We start from the raw sequence: 16011 nt of genomic DNA on the forward strand, positions 1-16011 counted from the left end.
TTGTCTGGAATTAGCACTTTTGTCGTGGGAGCCTAAAGGGCTGAAAGACTAGCTGGGGCCAGGGAGGGGTGGGCGTATTCTATCCAAGGTTGCCAGATTGCCAGTGAAAGATTTATTGGTGGCCGAGAGGATGCTGGTGAGCTTCTCGTTCAGACAGAAAAAAAAGCTCATGTTTCTTTCATTTGCTTGTATTGGTATGACACAAAAAAAGTGGACAAAAAAAAAAGCCAAATCTGACACATTCCACGCAAAACTCCACCTTCTCCAAATTGCAAAAAATAATTGCATTCCAAGTTTATGTGGAAACGCATGGACAATCTCGAGGTTATAAGTCCATCTCCAGGGATCTTAACGTTCCTGTGTCCACTGTGAGCAACATTGTCAAGAAGTTTACAGTCCGTCCTACTGTAGCTAATCTCCCTGATCAAAGACTACAATGAAGGATTGTTCGAATGGTGGATAAAGACCCTCCATCAACTTCCAGACAAATTCAAGTTGACCTTCAGGCACAGGGTACAGCTGTGTCGGCTTGCACTATACATCGCCATCTGAATGAAAAGGGACGCTATGGTAGGAGACCCAGGAGGACCCCACTGCTGACGCAGAAACTTAACAAAGCCAGTTTAGAGTTTGCCAAAACTTACCTGAGGAAGTCCAAATCCTTTTGGGAGAATCTGCTATGGACAGACGAAACAATGACAGCTTTTTGGTAAAACCCATCATTCTGTTTTCAGAAAAAGAAAACACAGTCCCTACAGTCAAAGTTTTGGGGTTGCTTTGCTGCTTCGGGTACTGGATGTCTTGCCTGTGTGCTTGGCATAATGAAATCTAAAGACTACCAAAGAATTCTGGGGTGCAATGTAGGGCCCAGTGTCAGAAATGTGGGTCTCCATCAGAGGTCATGGGTCTTACAGCAGGAAAATGACCCAAAGCACACGTCAAAAAGCACCCAGAAAAGGTTTCAGACAAAGCGCTGGAGAGTATTGGACTGGCCAGCAAAGAGTCCAGATCTGAATCCCATAGAGCATCTGTGGAGAGATCTCTAAACATCAGTTCGGAAAAGGAACCCTTCCAATCTGGGAGACCTGGAGCAGTTGGCGAAAGAAGAGTGGTCCAAAATTCCTGTAGAGAGCTGTAAGAAACTCAGTGATGGTTACAGGAAGCGATTGATTTCAATTAATTTTTTTTCCAAGGGCTGTGCTACCGAATATTAATTGAGGGTGCCAATAATTCTGTCCAGTCCATTTTTGTGTGGAATGTGTCAGGTTTGGCTTTTTCTTCTCAATTTGTTTGTGTCATACCAATACAAACAAAAGAAATAAACATGAGAATGCCTAAACATTTGTAATTGCAACAACTTTCTGCGCGAAGTGGTGCATTATCTGACACACTTGTTGGTGGCATACTTACTCATTTACTATAAATTAATTAAGATCAGTTAAGTTTCCATGCTCACAACTGCTTGTCAGTGTCTCAGAACCTTCTTTAATGCTCAGTGGAGATAACTCATGGGTTTGATATGATCAGCAAGGAAAGGATACTGCCTCATTTACTCATGAAAGTGCATTTACACAGCTGAGCAATAAGGGAAGGATAATGACCTATGAACTCATGGAAGTACCTAAACACGACAGGCCTTTAAAGGCAAGTATAACACACTTTTTTGTGTGTGTGTATAATCATTTCCAGTATCTCTCATGGACATCACCTTGTTCCAAACCTGCAGCCCAGCCATAACAGAAGCCTGGTAACATTGGGAGATTTTAATTTTCATTATGTGAAATGTATAAGGCGTGTGAGAAGGGACCAGAAACTATAGTAGAGATATTTGGCTGTTTAAGTTTCCAAGAGATAGAGAAGCCAGGCGATGACCACCAGACTCCGCAGCTGACTTAGGTATCACTTTGAGTGCACCTATCCCTTAAATCAGTGGTTCTCAAGCTGTGTACCTTCAGGACCCACATTTGTCCTTGGTCATTAAGTCATGACCCAGGTCGCGCTGTAATGGAATGCACGGGATTAGGCTACCCCGCATTCCAGTGTGGGTATACGCACTGTGGGAGGTGCGTTTGGGGTACCATTCAAATGAATGGCAACGCAACACACCTCCCACACCAGAATGCAGAGTAGGTCCGATTGCATTGTGCAGTGTTTTAATGGCACGGTAGTATGTGCTTAATGCACTGTACTAGTGTGAACGGGCCCTCTAAAACACTGACACAATCCTACAGACACCCAGCCTCCCTACCTTACTGGAGTGGATCCTCAGCCTGGGATCCAGTGTGGGTTGCTGTGCTGTGACAGAGCTCCATCCATATGTGCATTGCTTGTACAGCTCCCTTGCGTGCCCTGTAGAGGCGTCACCATGGCTCCTCTATAGGACCCGTGAGGGAACTGTAAGCAATGTACTTATAGAGCTCCCTCACGGCCATAGCCCCATCCCACCTCAAGCTGACACTCATCATATTTTGAATGGCTGCTTGGTGCGAGAGCGGACAATGCCGTGCTAGGGGGAGGCAGAGGGGCCTCTCACCTAGATAAGTGGATGGCATGTGGTTGCCACTCACCAGTTGAGAACCAAATCAACCCTTTTTTTTTTTTACCAACAGATAGCTTTATTAAAATGTAGCCCCTATCCGAGCGCTCTTAAAATGCCCAAGATGAGGATACACCCCAAGAGAGCAGAAGTGTGTTAACATACAACTCTACAGCTGTGTGTTTATAAAAAAAATAAATACAAATAAGATGTTAAAACTGACATATAGTAACTTAACTTGTCCTCATTATTATCTTTCTCCCTTCACGGGATTTGGGATGGGCTTTCCCAGGCAAGGACATGGATCTCTTTCTTTTCTACCCTTTCTCTCTTCTCTTTCCTCTTCTACCTCAGTCTCTTGGCTATTCTCTCTTCCCCCATGACCCCCTGTATAAAGATGTGTTCCTTGTACCATGTTGTGATGATATCACGCCTCATTGCATTTGAAATGTTGATTATTTGCTTATGCTGTTTATGGTGCCTACATGGTTAATCAGAACCACACAGATATGAACACGTGTTGTACTCGGTTATATAATCCACAATTTGTATTTCATTCAATGTTCTGTTATACACTTTGTTACGTTAATTGACTAATAAAAAAAAGTTAAACATTTTTTTAGCTCAACTTATGAGAGAAGCTGATTGGTTGCCATGGGCAATGGCTCCAGATTCTGCCTGCTCCAATTTTGATGAATGTTTTGAACCATATTTAACCCCTTCATGACTGAGGCCTTTTTTTCATTTTTTGTACCCATGTTATATTCCACATTTTAGGCCTGAAAATTACTTAAAACCCCCCAACATTATATATTTTCTGAATGCCAAGACCCTATAGAATAAAAAAAAGAATTATAGACTTCTTTACACCAATGGAAAAATGCATAGTACCTTGCAAAGTAATAAATAGCTTGCAACTGTGCTACAAAAAAAACAAAAACACCATTTTCTTTTTTGTCATATGTAATTTTATTAGGATTTCCAATAAGGTAACATGCAACAATCAAAAAAAGAAAAGAAGAGTATGGAAGTATCACAACATGCAGGAAATTGGATTAGAACAGGTATCACATAAAGCATATACTAACTCGTAGAACTACAAAACGGTAATAACTTAGAAACAATACAAGATGATCCAATGAGCAGCAACAGTCACAAGTGGAGACAGACATATAAAGAATGATAATAACTTAAGGATGTGTGCGAGTGCTGTCACTCCTTAATCCATTTCAAGAAACAAAAGTTTTTTTTTTTATAAATGTATAAAAGTTGCGTATAGGCTTCCGCCTAATTTCAAGCAATGATAATCGCAGTCTAAGAAACTCCCCAGTCCAGGGCTTTCATGAACTCCTCTTCTGTGAAAGAAAGCATCTTCGCTGCTTCAACGTGCATCTAGAAAAGGTTTGAGGGAGAAAAGAAAGAATTGTTTAGGTGCATAATGACTGTACATTGAAAATCCTACAATCACGGTCATGAAACTGGAAAAAAAAACAAGTAGATTGTAGTGAAAAAGATGCTCAAAAAGCAAACCATTATATTGGGGAAAAACGGACTAAAGATGTTTTCCCCCCAAAAAAGTGTCAGTCCCAATAGTGAAGATCTTGTTCTTGTCGGACCAGTACATTGTACTAGTTGCTTAGGGTAACTACTCTACTTCTGGCATTGTTTACTGAATGAGGACATTAGTATTCCAGAGCCCTCTACTACTTGGCACACACATTGTTACAAGGACCATGTTAGTAACAATCTGTACCACAAGAACAACTTCTCTACCACTACAACAAGGACTTTCCCCAGTGACCAGTTCTCATTCTGGTAGGTCTCAAATCAGGTCTGGAATATATATCTATATCTAGATATACTGTAGATATATATGTCTTTTTTGACATCTTGTCTACTGTACTAATACGGCTTACCCATTTATATTGCACTATATATATATATATATATATATTATACATATATAATATAATTTTCCTGCATGTTCTTGTTTGACTATATTACAGTGAGAACTCTGTATCTGAAGAAGCTGACTACCTTCCCTTCTATAGGAAAGTTGTTGTTTTTTAGCTATAATTATTTTTGTCTTGTGTAGTAAGAGGAATCCAAGTCAGAATGAAGGAGTGTCTAAACAGAACCTAATCTCCACTCGTGGACTGAGTAATCAATGGTGTTTTCTTTCTTGTCCAATGAGGAACACAGGAAGTGTTAAAACTTCAGGCTATAGGTTAAATCCTGTAAGTCTCTGCAGTCATCCAATGAGCACTCGTAGAATAAAGCCAAATACTGAAAATCCTGGAAGTCTATCCAGTCCACCAATGGATGGTGTGAACCTGCAGTTCCAGTGCATTCCAGACCTGACAAAATGAGACAAACAGTATTTTTCTGGTCTGGAACGGACTGCGCTGGTGTGAACAGAGGCCAGAAATAGCACAGGGATACATTAGGATGCATTTTGGGTCCGGAAACAATCTTGTCTGGTCTGGAGATGATCTGGATGTGGTGTGATTGGACACTAAATCAGGCAGCCATCCATTCATGCATAGTTCTGTCTATTCAAAACACATAAAAGCCACAGAGTTTTAAAAGTGTAAAAAGTGGTTTACTTATTTCAGCCAGCGGTGCAGAAGACAAAAGTTATTTTAGAGTTCAGAGACCTAATAATGTGACCTAATAATGTGAGCAATGCCCCTTGGACTAACTTGTACACAAAATACATTTTTAGAGCAAAGACCACAGAAAACACCTGAGATGGAACAGAATTTTGTACTCTCACACTCCGCTGTTACTTGTACTTAGAGCTCCCCAGGGGAACATCAAAATAGCTGCCACGTCAAAACCCAGCTAATAACGAAATCACACAGCTACTTGCATAGTGGGCCATTCTACAGATAATACTGGTGTAAGCAATGATAATGGTATTTGGTTGGGGTAAAGGTGTATTATACATACAGACTATATGCTACTCACAGGATTAAAATGTAGTTATCTTCCACAGCGGAGTACACTCATATGTATCCACATTTTATTATATGCAACATGCACTGACTTAGCCAATTCAACTAAAAAAAACCTAACATATGTGAACGACTTAAAGCTAAACTCCAGGCAGATATAAAAAGGTACAAATTATTGCAGCTCTGTATTTATTCCTGAATCAATTCATTGTTTTTTTTAATGTAAGCAGTGCAAGCACCTGAATTTTTATTTAGTATCAGCCTTTTGTAGTCTAGTGTATAGTCTTTACAGCAGAGCTCAAAGTGGGGGAAGGAAAAGCAAAACAAAGAGCCAAGCCGGCATGCTACAGTGCCAGAAGCTTGCTAATAGGAGAAAGCCAAGTGGCAGGAGAAGCAGCACACGTATGAGCTCATCTCCCTTTCAGTGTCCAGTCACATGTGGGGGTAGGGCAAGTACCTATAAATGAAAGTAAAACTGCAGCAGAGAAAGATCAGGTCCCCTCCCTTGCTGGATAGGGCTTTGCTGTGTCGCAGAGCTGTGTGAGTTTCAGGACTAAAATGAGCTTCTGAAAAGGTTCAGTAGAAGCTGCAGTAACTCAGATAGAGCCCATTTCCTGGCTGTAGGACATCCATCATCATCTAGCGCCTTCAACCCTAGGCCTTCGGTCCCTGGCCTGCAAATTTAATTAATTACATTTCATGTCTTTCAATCATGGAGGCTCAGCATTGCATGCGGACATTACCTGGGGCAGTATGTATGCACATTCTGCTTGCCTAGGAATGCCCACTCCAGACATCATCCACCCTTCATGGCATTTCATTATTTGCATAACTCCTCCCAAAAACCAGCCCACTACTTCAAGTATGTGATACAGCTAAGGAAGGAGCTTAAAGGGTGGGGGTGGGGGATGACTAAATCAGGTTGAACTGTTTCCCAAGGAGTTACCAGGACATCCACTGCTGTTCAAGAGGATACCTGGACCTGGAGACAAGCCTACTCAGTTTGTTGTTGAATCTGGAAGCTAGGAAATCCATGTCCAGTGTTCCCCACCTGCAAAAGAAGGTCTTGAAACACGTTCAGGTGAAAAGACCATTCCCGGAATCCAGATGTTGATGACCAAGGAAAAATTGCCTACCAATTTTCCATGCTTGGAACAAGCATGGTGGACAGAGCTTGAACCTGAAGTTCCACCAAAACCTGAATCTGATTGCCATCTCTTTGAGCTGTGAGACCTCTGATGGAGGCAAGGGCAAGCTTCCTCTGATGACCAAGTCCCCTGCAGCAAAAGGGTGACTAGTACTTCTTCCCATCCTGTCAGGATGTCATCCATTATGAGGATCTTCCAGACCAACAGAAGGATTTCCCTGACTCCAGGGTCATATTTGTGAACCCACCAAGCCAGAGATAGCTGGGACCTGGGCACCAGACATGGGTGATTGTCTAGAGAGTGTGCCTGTTTGTCCCATGCTACCAGAATGTTGAGTTCTGGTCTGGAGTGGAATTAAGAATACAGGACTGCCTCGAAGGAGGCAACCATTAAGCCCAGAACTCTCATGCAAAAGCAGAGGGTTGGACAGCTCCTAGACTACATAAGCCAGACCTAAGACTGGAGGATCAGGAATGTGTCCTGTGGGAGATAGACCCTGGACTAAGCAATATCTATATGGAAATTTAGATGCTCCAAATGATGAGTCAGTTCCAACATTGAATTCTGAAAGTTTCAGGACCCAACCAAGCCTTTGTAGTCTGCACAGTTCCATGGACATTGGCAGACAAGTTCTGAGCCTACTGTTTCCTCAGAAGAAGGTCATCTAGGTATCTCACTATAGGGATGCCCTGAGAACGAAGCACAGGGGCTAGCACCTTGGTGAAGACTCAGGGTGCCATGATGTTTAGGTCTTATATTTATAGCAAACTGTTAATCGTTCCCTGGAGTAGAATCTGTAATCTTTACTGAAACTGTCTTTCCTGGATCATCTGCTATTTGCAGGACAGATAAGAAGATGCTGTTCAGATTTACCACAAGTGATGTCACTGCTCCTAAACCTACATGCAGCCATATTCCCTGTACTTAAAAGGAGAACTATGGGGTTAGGGCTTTTCCCCATAGATCTCCGAAGGGTATTTGGAGGACACAAACTAGCGTCCTCCCATTACCCAAAGCTTGGTATACCGCCAGCTGCAGCTCGCGGTATACTGAGACGCCGCAGCTGAAACGGATCCCGACAATTATGTCTGGATCCGCCCAGCTGCGTGAGTGACAGCTGGCTCTGCCTATCTAGGAGGCAGAGCCAGCTGTACCCGCCCCCTCCCCCGTCCGTTCCGCCAATCAGTGCTGGCGGGGAGGGGGGAATCCAGCCCCTCCCCTGTCACGGCAGAGAGCCGTGACAGGATAGAGAGGTGAGCGAACGCCGGTATATGTTCGCTCACCTCCCGATCTACTGAACAGACCTGTGACAGTCTCATTGTCACAGGTCGGCTAGAACTATGAGGTGAGTGAAAAGCACTCACCTCCTAATTCTCCTTTAAGGCTCTTTTCAGTTTTCCCCATAAACAATTTAAAGCCAAACACTTACTACTTGTCTTATCCTCAATGAGTAATGATGGTTTGTAGACAACCGCAGTCAGTGGGTACTGTGAACCATTTCTGTCCTGTATCTGACACTTTAGGGGGCAAATGGTGAATAGAGCTTGGAGGAAGAAAAGTAATGCTAGTGCCACTAAAAATTAAATCAGGACCCTGATCTATATGAGAGCAATCTCTATTTAATAGTTTGGAGGTTACTGTGGATTAACTATCAAGCTGGAATAAGTCAGTCATAATTCCCACTGATTATACAATATTTGGCTGAGTCACAGAGTGTTCTTACAGCTGACATTTTGCCAGTGCTGGGAATTAAAAGGACATAAAATAATAGGGAACTTGTAAATCTGAACTGGAAGCCTGTTTCAGTAACTATAAAATGTATGTAAAAAAAACAACAAGATTTGTTAGCAAATCATCGAGTAACTTAGAAAAACACCGTCACTGCAGTATCAGTAATCTCCTATAGTTTTAATAGCAAAGACATTGCCTGAACATTCATTTTTATATAGAAAACTATGGCCTCAGGATTCCTCTATAATCCTTAGGCCCTGTTCACAAATTTACGCTTTGTCGCGCGTTCAACGCTCTATGAACGCTCTACAAAAACGTACAAACTTGAAAATCCCATTGTTTTCTATGGGTATGGTTCACACCTTTCCGTATTTCAGCCCGTCTGAACGCGCTACAAAAACGGCCTACGCCCAAAGAAGTACATGTACTTGCTTCGACATTCCCTTGCCTATACAGGCGTCTTCTTAAAATGCAGGTTCAATGGCTAAACAAGTAAAAGGTACACTGGAGAAAATTCTGTATTGAAACCATCTCAGCTTACAGCATATCTGCTCCATTTCAGTTTTATATTGGCAGTTACCTTTTTAGCCAACATCTTCGAGCTGCCAGTCACCTTTTCTTGTAAGTGGTCCTGAATCTGGGTCTGCAAAAAGGTAGTCCAGTGTGTTCACTGGTTCAAGCACCCTTGCATAGCACAAGAAATAAAAAAAATCCAAGTATTTCAGTCCCACTAAGAAGACCTATAATGACTCTGGCTCTGAATCTGGATTCCCACAGGCAACCTTTGGGCAACTAAAGTGTTGGCTAGGAGCACATAGGTAATTTTTAGCAGCACAATCATGCCACTAGAATAGATAGCTCTAAATCACTACACAAGGAGAACAAGTAGCTCCTTATAAAAGGAAGACATACATGTAGCAGGTAGTAGCGATTATTAGCCAATACTCACACATTTCACCAAATGTGTGTGAGTAATCTCTACTAAATGCTACAACATGCTTACTTATGTGCCTAACTTCACAGAGAGCCGGTTGTTGTAAATGTGTAGCAATTGACTGCTACTGCTAGCGATGAATCATTAGCAATTTTAGTAGCATGATAAAAACTGCATGAACTGCTTTAAACCATTTTTTGTGCTCCAAGTCCAACTGCCAATATAAACAAGTTCACCTTTTCAATAAGTGGCTAAGCAGTGGCCAATATTTAAGGCAACTCTGCTTAAGGATGCGTGTGACAGACCTCCTGCACTAAGCTGAGAACTAACACTGCTCTCTGTGCATCCAACTTCTGTTATGTTCACATGATGGGATGCAGTGAGGGTCTGTCAGGCAACAAACCGCCTCAGGCCTCGGTAGAGGCATTGAGATCTTTTTCAGCCAACTGGGGGACTGGCAGCCACACAGCGCTCAGCTTAAAAAAAGCTTTCTGAGATACAAAAATATCGGCCTTCCTTTCCCCCTGCTCTCATGGACCAAGCCGGCTCCGAACTCTCCCTGGCAGACATGGACTCTCCAGATCGTGGCCATGCATCCCTGGCAGACATGGACTCTCTAGATCGTGGCCATGCATCTTTTAAAATAAAATGTTACACTTCTCTTCTTATCTCGGATGTGGAAAAAATAGGGATCAGTGTCCTAAGTCTGCTCCTTTGTTTTCGTCTTTTATGTGTTTAGTTTCCAGTTTCAAAGACGTCTTACACTTCCAAACCTTCGGACCCCCTAGACGTCCTTGCCAATTAAAAAGTACACTTTAGCATGAAGGTCTGCTCCTGCCTTTTCTATATCTGGTGCAGGGACACAACAGAATTTGCGCAGACATGGGAAGCGCTGTTCTTTGCGTTTCGGCTTCCCATGTTGCAGCAGTGTCGAACAAACCTTTTTTGCGCAGTTCAAGTTCTGTTGGATCTGAGTGTTATTATTCCCTTTCCTTTGGCAGAACATTTTCAAGGTTATTACTCAAAACTGTTTACAGTTCCCAAAACCCAACAGAAGACTTTGTCTGATTCTGAATTTGAAAGCACTCAATGCATTTGTACATATTCAGAGATTCCGGATGGAATCCATTCAGTCAGTTGTCGCCTCTCTTAGACAAGGAGATTTTCTGGTTTCCATAGACATAAAGGATGTGTATCTACACATTCCTGTATTTTCAACTCATCAGCGTTTCCTTTGTTTTGCGGTAGGAGACCTTAATGATCAATTTGAGTCTCTTCCCTTTGGGGTGGCTTCCGTTTCAAGAGTTTTAACAAAAAGTTCTTGTTTCTGGGATTTTCATTTTTTTTGTCGCCAGTCCACCACATTATCGGTTGTTCCTCTCTGAGAACCTGCATAAGAATACTGGGATTGAAGGTGCCAACTTTGAAGCGGTACCTTTTGTTCTCTTCCATTCTACAACTATACAGAGGAACACTCTTGCAGCATGGGACAAGTCTCCTCTTTCGCCAAACAAGATGTTCAGATTGAGTGCCCCAGCCAGGATATTTCTGTTGTGGTGGTTGACATCCTCTGCACCGACAATGGGAAAGTTGTTTCTTTCCATAAGTTGGGAGATTGTCACAATGGATGATATTCTTGTAGGATGAGGAGGACTCTGGGATCATCTGTCTGTGCAGGGTTGTTGGTCTCAGGAGGAATCCAAGCTTCTGATCTATGTCCTGGATTTCAGGGCAATTCCTCTGGTGTTGTGTCACTTGGCCCCATTGTCTGTGTGGGTGTCCGATTCAGATTCAGTCAGATAATGCTAAGGCGATGGCATACATCAATCACCAGGGCACCCCACCTATCTGCCGAGGAAAGTGCCATCCTACTCTCTTACATCTTATGTTGCCATGCGAAAAGCTATGACACTGGCCATTTGAGGGCTTGAAAGATCAGTTGAGAGTTGATATTAGGCACACTGCCAACAGTGACAGTTATCATCAGAAACATGCCTTGAATAAAGCATACACTGTAGACAGAATGTAAATTCTGCAGAAACAAATATTGGTATATTTGATAAAAGGTTTAATAATATTTACTGAAATTTGTTTGAGCTTTTTTTGTGGGGAAAATCAGTAGGTTTAGACTCCTTAAGTAGACTACTGTGAGAACACATTAGATGTCTATGGAGCAAATTATTAAACATCCTAGCAGCATTTTTGTAGTGTTAAAGCACATTTAGAGAGCAAAACTGTGTTACCAGGAAGAATTCTGGGGATTAGCATATGCAAAATCAAAATGCACATGTAACTGTAATCCACATTTGTTTTTAAGTGAAATGGCCCCAACCCATTTCCTGTACCAAACATCCTTTTATACTTTGCTTGGGGGGGGGCAGTTCTTCCAGGCCATATCTGAAAAGCTTCAGCGAATCCTTGACAAACCCTTGCCAATCACTATACCTTAAGAGAATGTTGAACTTTGGGCATTGAATATGCTTTAAGATTAATTCCAGTAAGATATCTGTTATATGCATCTCTAAAGCTGGAGTTTTGTAACAAAGGATTTGAAATTACAGAAATCTTTATTTTACAGCAAAAAGAACAGCCTATTTGTGGAGAGTAGAAAGTAGAGTACAGTAGAGTCAGTTTTCTACTTCTGTATCTATACTGGAAAAATTCCCCTAACCATAGCAAGAAGTAAAGAGGAAGTTCCTAATAGGGGCAAAGCCGTATAAACCTGACAGTGGTTCTAACTCTTCCATACTCTATCCCAATGTATTAACTAGCCTTGACCAGGATACACAGACACAAAAAACAGACCCTCCCTCCTTCATTCTCTAACCTCTGGCTGGGAAGTGAGGACACAAACCAGTGAAGTATGAGCAGTTGATTATAACACCATATTAACCATGATATCCAATATGCTGACATCCATTTCCTGTGTGCTTTCGCATAAAGAGTAATTCTTTCTTATTACACTGGAAATATGTTAAGTGGGCAGTTTGGACGCAAGCAGCACAAAGTATAACAGAGCTCTGGTTTACAAACAGTAAATGATTTATGATGTCCTCACCTTTTGTCTTTTTAAAATGTCTATAAGTTTGAGTTGTTTCTTAAATCCAGCCATCAGCTCTGCTTTTTGCTTATCCAGCTTCTTGATTTCCAGTTTTAGTTCATCAATCTTTCTGCGCTCTTGATTAGCGGTATCCTGGGAGAATCAAGCAGCACTGCATTAGTGAAATCCCGTTTTATACCCACCTGCCACCTGGAAAGGCCATAAACAATATACAATCTGACAGCACAATGTAGGTTAACATTATGGCTCAGGTAGTAGAATATAAAACAAATACCATAATATGGTAGTATAAAAAACATTACATTACATTATAGTGATTTTCTCAGGGGGAAAAAAAGTCAATACATCCTTTCCAAAGAAACACATGTGAACAGGACATCTTTCTGTAAACTTACCACACAACTATGACATAAATGAGAGGAAACCTGTCATGAAAGAAACATGAGAAGAAAAGGGTTTTTTTTTTCTGAACTCTCCATTTTAAAGCTGCTCATGCATGCTACTGTATCTCTATTATTAGTCATGCTGAGGGTGAAAGCTTAAAGTGTATTATAACGTCTGCAGTCTAATTAGGGTAACACCTACTTTATGTTTTTTACATGTTCCCATTCATATAGCATAACTTAAACAGCACTAAAAATGACTGCTTACATTTTAAGTGTTTTTTACTTGTTTAAAAATCCTACCTAGCTCCCCCCCCCCCCCCCCCGATGTAATGTTAAGGAGGGGGTTGTGGGAAGTTATGTTTACTCTAATTAACTAATAATTGTCTGTACTGTGCTGGCAGGCAGATTTCATTATCAGCTGTAAACTAGATTTGAACACTGTCTGCCCTAACAATGGGTTAAAGACTTAGAAGCATTGTATGTTAATGAGGTGAAGCTCAGTCTGACCATCTAGTTTCACTTTCAAACTGCTTAGAGTAGCCTGGAACCTGCACAAAGGCCTTCACCAAAGAAACAGCTAAAAAGGTAAGAAAAGTAGGAACACATAGTAAACATATAGCAGTGTTTTCCCAAATTTGACTGTTCTAGTTAAAGGGTATGGTCAAAAACTAAGAATCAATATGTATTTTTATATTCAATTTCCATAGGCTCACTCCTAATAGCCATATTAAATGTAGAAGTTTGTAAACCTACTTATTGAAGATGCCCGTTGGATATACTGATACTATTTCACTCAGCCCTGTGAATGTGCGCTTCCTTATGTCACAACTTACAGAGCTTGCAGGAAACAATGCATTATGGGCTATGTAATCTTGAAAAATCAGGATTGTATTACATCAAGCAGAAGAGTATAAGATATGTAAGGTATTTATCCCCATTACAATGCTGATGTTATAACAATATTGTATATGCTGTGACTTTACAACTCCTTTAACATTTGCTTTACACAGCCTGTCTTGGGCCTGCACAGAACAAACTCAATAGCTGATCACTGAGAAGTTTGGGTCTGTTAAGTGTCAGAGCATTTGATCAGTCTGTGTAACCTGGTAATTTTTACACAGGGCCAAAACAATTGCTTGGAACTAGCATAGGCTTGTATATACAACTTCTGCAGGAGCACATCCAGTACCCATGTTACAATCCTGGCACGGCTCAGGACTATATGATCAGCACTTTCAGCACCTAGGTGAGCAGTTCAGAGCAACGACAGCATTACATGCCATTAGATGCTGCTATTTTTATTCATTGATGTAAGGGATAGTGTCGTATTAAGTACTTTTGTGTTTTGAACTATTAGACACAATACATTCTCTCCACCTCAAGGTCACAGAGCACCCTGAGTGCATCGGAAATGCATACCGTTCTCTCCATTTCGCTAACTTGTATGGGATACACCTGATAGCTAATCAGCAATTAGCTTTCATCAAATTAGTGTGGTCAGCCCAATAAGAGGGCTTCTATAACTAGATGCTACATAAAACACATTATTGCCCTTATTAAAAGAAAAAAAGGAAAAAAAATACTTTATAATTTGCATGGTGTTATTCCAATATATATAGTTTTAAAACTAATTTAGATGCTTTAGATTCTACTGTATGTTACGCTGACAAATTAGAGAAAGACAACTCTGAGAAAATGCAATCTGTGCAAAGATTAAAGCCAGGCATCTGTTTTATTGCTGTATCAGCTGGATATTTATTGTCTTATTTGTAAACGTCATACACAAAATACACATCTGGAGCAATTGTGAACAAAACATTTTCATACCTCAGCTATTATAACAGAGGGTCACAAATCAAGGATAATAACTAGAAACCATGTTCTCATAATAAAGCTGCTAGTAAGGAAAAGATGGTATTTTTATAAAAGGAAACTGATCAGGTATAAGGCCCCTTTCACACAGGTGGTCCGATTGGGTCCGCCTGTCAGTTTTTTAGATGGACCCAATCAGATGACCAATGCAAGTCTATGGGTAGCCATGTGTAAACGGACAGGCAGCTGTGTGTAAACAGACGAGTGTTACCCCTGGCTCCGACAAAACAGACAGAACAGTGTTCCGTTTCGATGGACTGGATCATGCCGGAGTGAGGGTAATCTCATGTAAATGGACACATGTCCATTTACAATATATTCCCCCATAGACACACATGGGGTCTGGCAGTTTCAGTTTTTTCCTCTATCACAAGATGGAGGTAAAAAAAAACAAAAAAAAAAAAACTGTACAGACATGGATGTCAGTGTTCTCAGCCGCTCCGTACCGCTCTGATCAGGAGAGGATCTCTGCACGGATACTCTCCTGATCAGCCAGTGTGAAAGGGGCCTAACGCTGACCTATATATTAATGCTATGCCAAACTAAATATTTATGAAAATATAAATCAAGTCAATCAAGCCAAAAGTGGCAGATCAGTGTAAGATCCACACTGCTAGACCTTCCTGACTTGTCATCCAACGTAGGTGAAGCAAAGGTGGCGACACTGGAAATAACATGCAGAGATGTCACCAGTACATTTTCCAAAGAACTATGAGAAATTGTCAGTCCAAAAAACAAATGATCAGTCTTGAGACGGAGCCTATCAAAACACAGCTGCTTGGAAATCATGACCAAATGCACCAAAAAAAACAAAAAAAAACCCCCCACCAAAGTAGCCGGAAGAAATGATTACCTTATTACTCTGCTTTAGTTTATTGAGCTCCATTTTATATTTATCAGCTTCTTCAAGGGCTCTATTCAAGCGAACCTCAACAGCACTCTGGTTACTGGCAGATTGCTTCTGTACTCTCTTAAAGTCTTCCAATGCCTATATATAAAAAATAAATAAAACAAATTGAAACATTCAAAATAGAAGTGAAAAAAGTATTTAGAGATTTATATAACAGTAACGGATCCTTTCACCATTTTTACTAATGACAGGTAATATGCAGGATAGCAGTTACAGTACATGCATTTATGACACACTGTGGTGACTTGCCTCCATCGAGATTGTTTTTCCCTATAACATAGCTATGGACTATACCAACATTTTTTTCTTTTTGGATAAAGTTGCTTACTGTCACAGTGACAACAGTTCCAGCAGACAGGAAATTAAAAGAAAATTTGCAACAGGAACACAAACAGCAATAAAAAAAGTCGACATGGGTTCTAGCATTTCCCTTCTCTAAAATATGTTATAATATATATATATATTCGTATATACTC

The 16011-nt window shown here is 41.0% G+C and overlaps 1 protein-coding gene across 1 annotated transcript in view; it reads right to left on the reverse strand.

Annotated features, from left to right (window-relative positions):
* Positions 1 to 3850: 3850 nt before the first annotated feature.
* TEX9 (testis expressed 9) overlaps positions 3851 to 16011 on the reverse strand; it is a 44299-nt gene continuing 32138 nt past the window's right edge. Inside the window, exons 10-12 of the mRNA XM_018557568.1 lie at positions 15479 to 15613; positions 12365 to 12499; positions 3851 to 3928 (exon numbers count right to left, since the gene is read on the reverse strand). Coding sequence (XP_018413070.1) covers positions 3851 to 3928; positions 12365 to 12499; positions 15479 to 15613 — 348 coding nt within the window. The remainder of the gene's footprint in view (positions 3929 to 12364; positions 12500 to 15478; positions 15614 to 16011) is intronic.

Source organism: Nanorana parkeri, unplaced genomic scaffold (assembly GCF_000935625.1).
Source record: "Nanorana parkeri isolate BGI_ZX_2015 unplaced genomic scaffold, ASM93562v1 scaffold290, whole genome shotgun sequence".
Classification (NCBI taxonomy): domain Eukaryota; kingdom Metazoa; phylum Chordata; class Amphibia; order Anura; family Dicroglossidae; genus Nanorana; species Nanorana parkeri.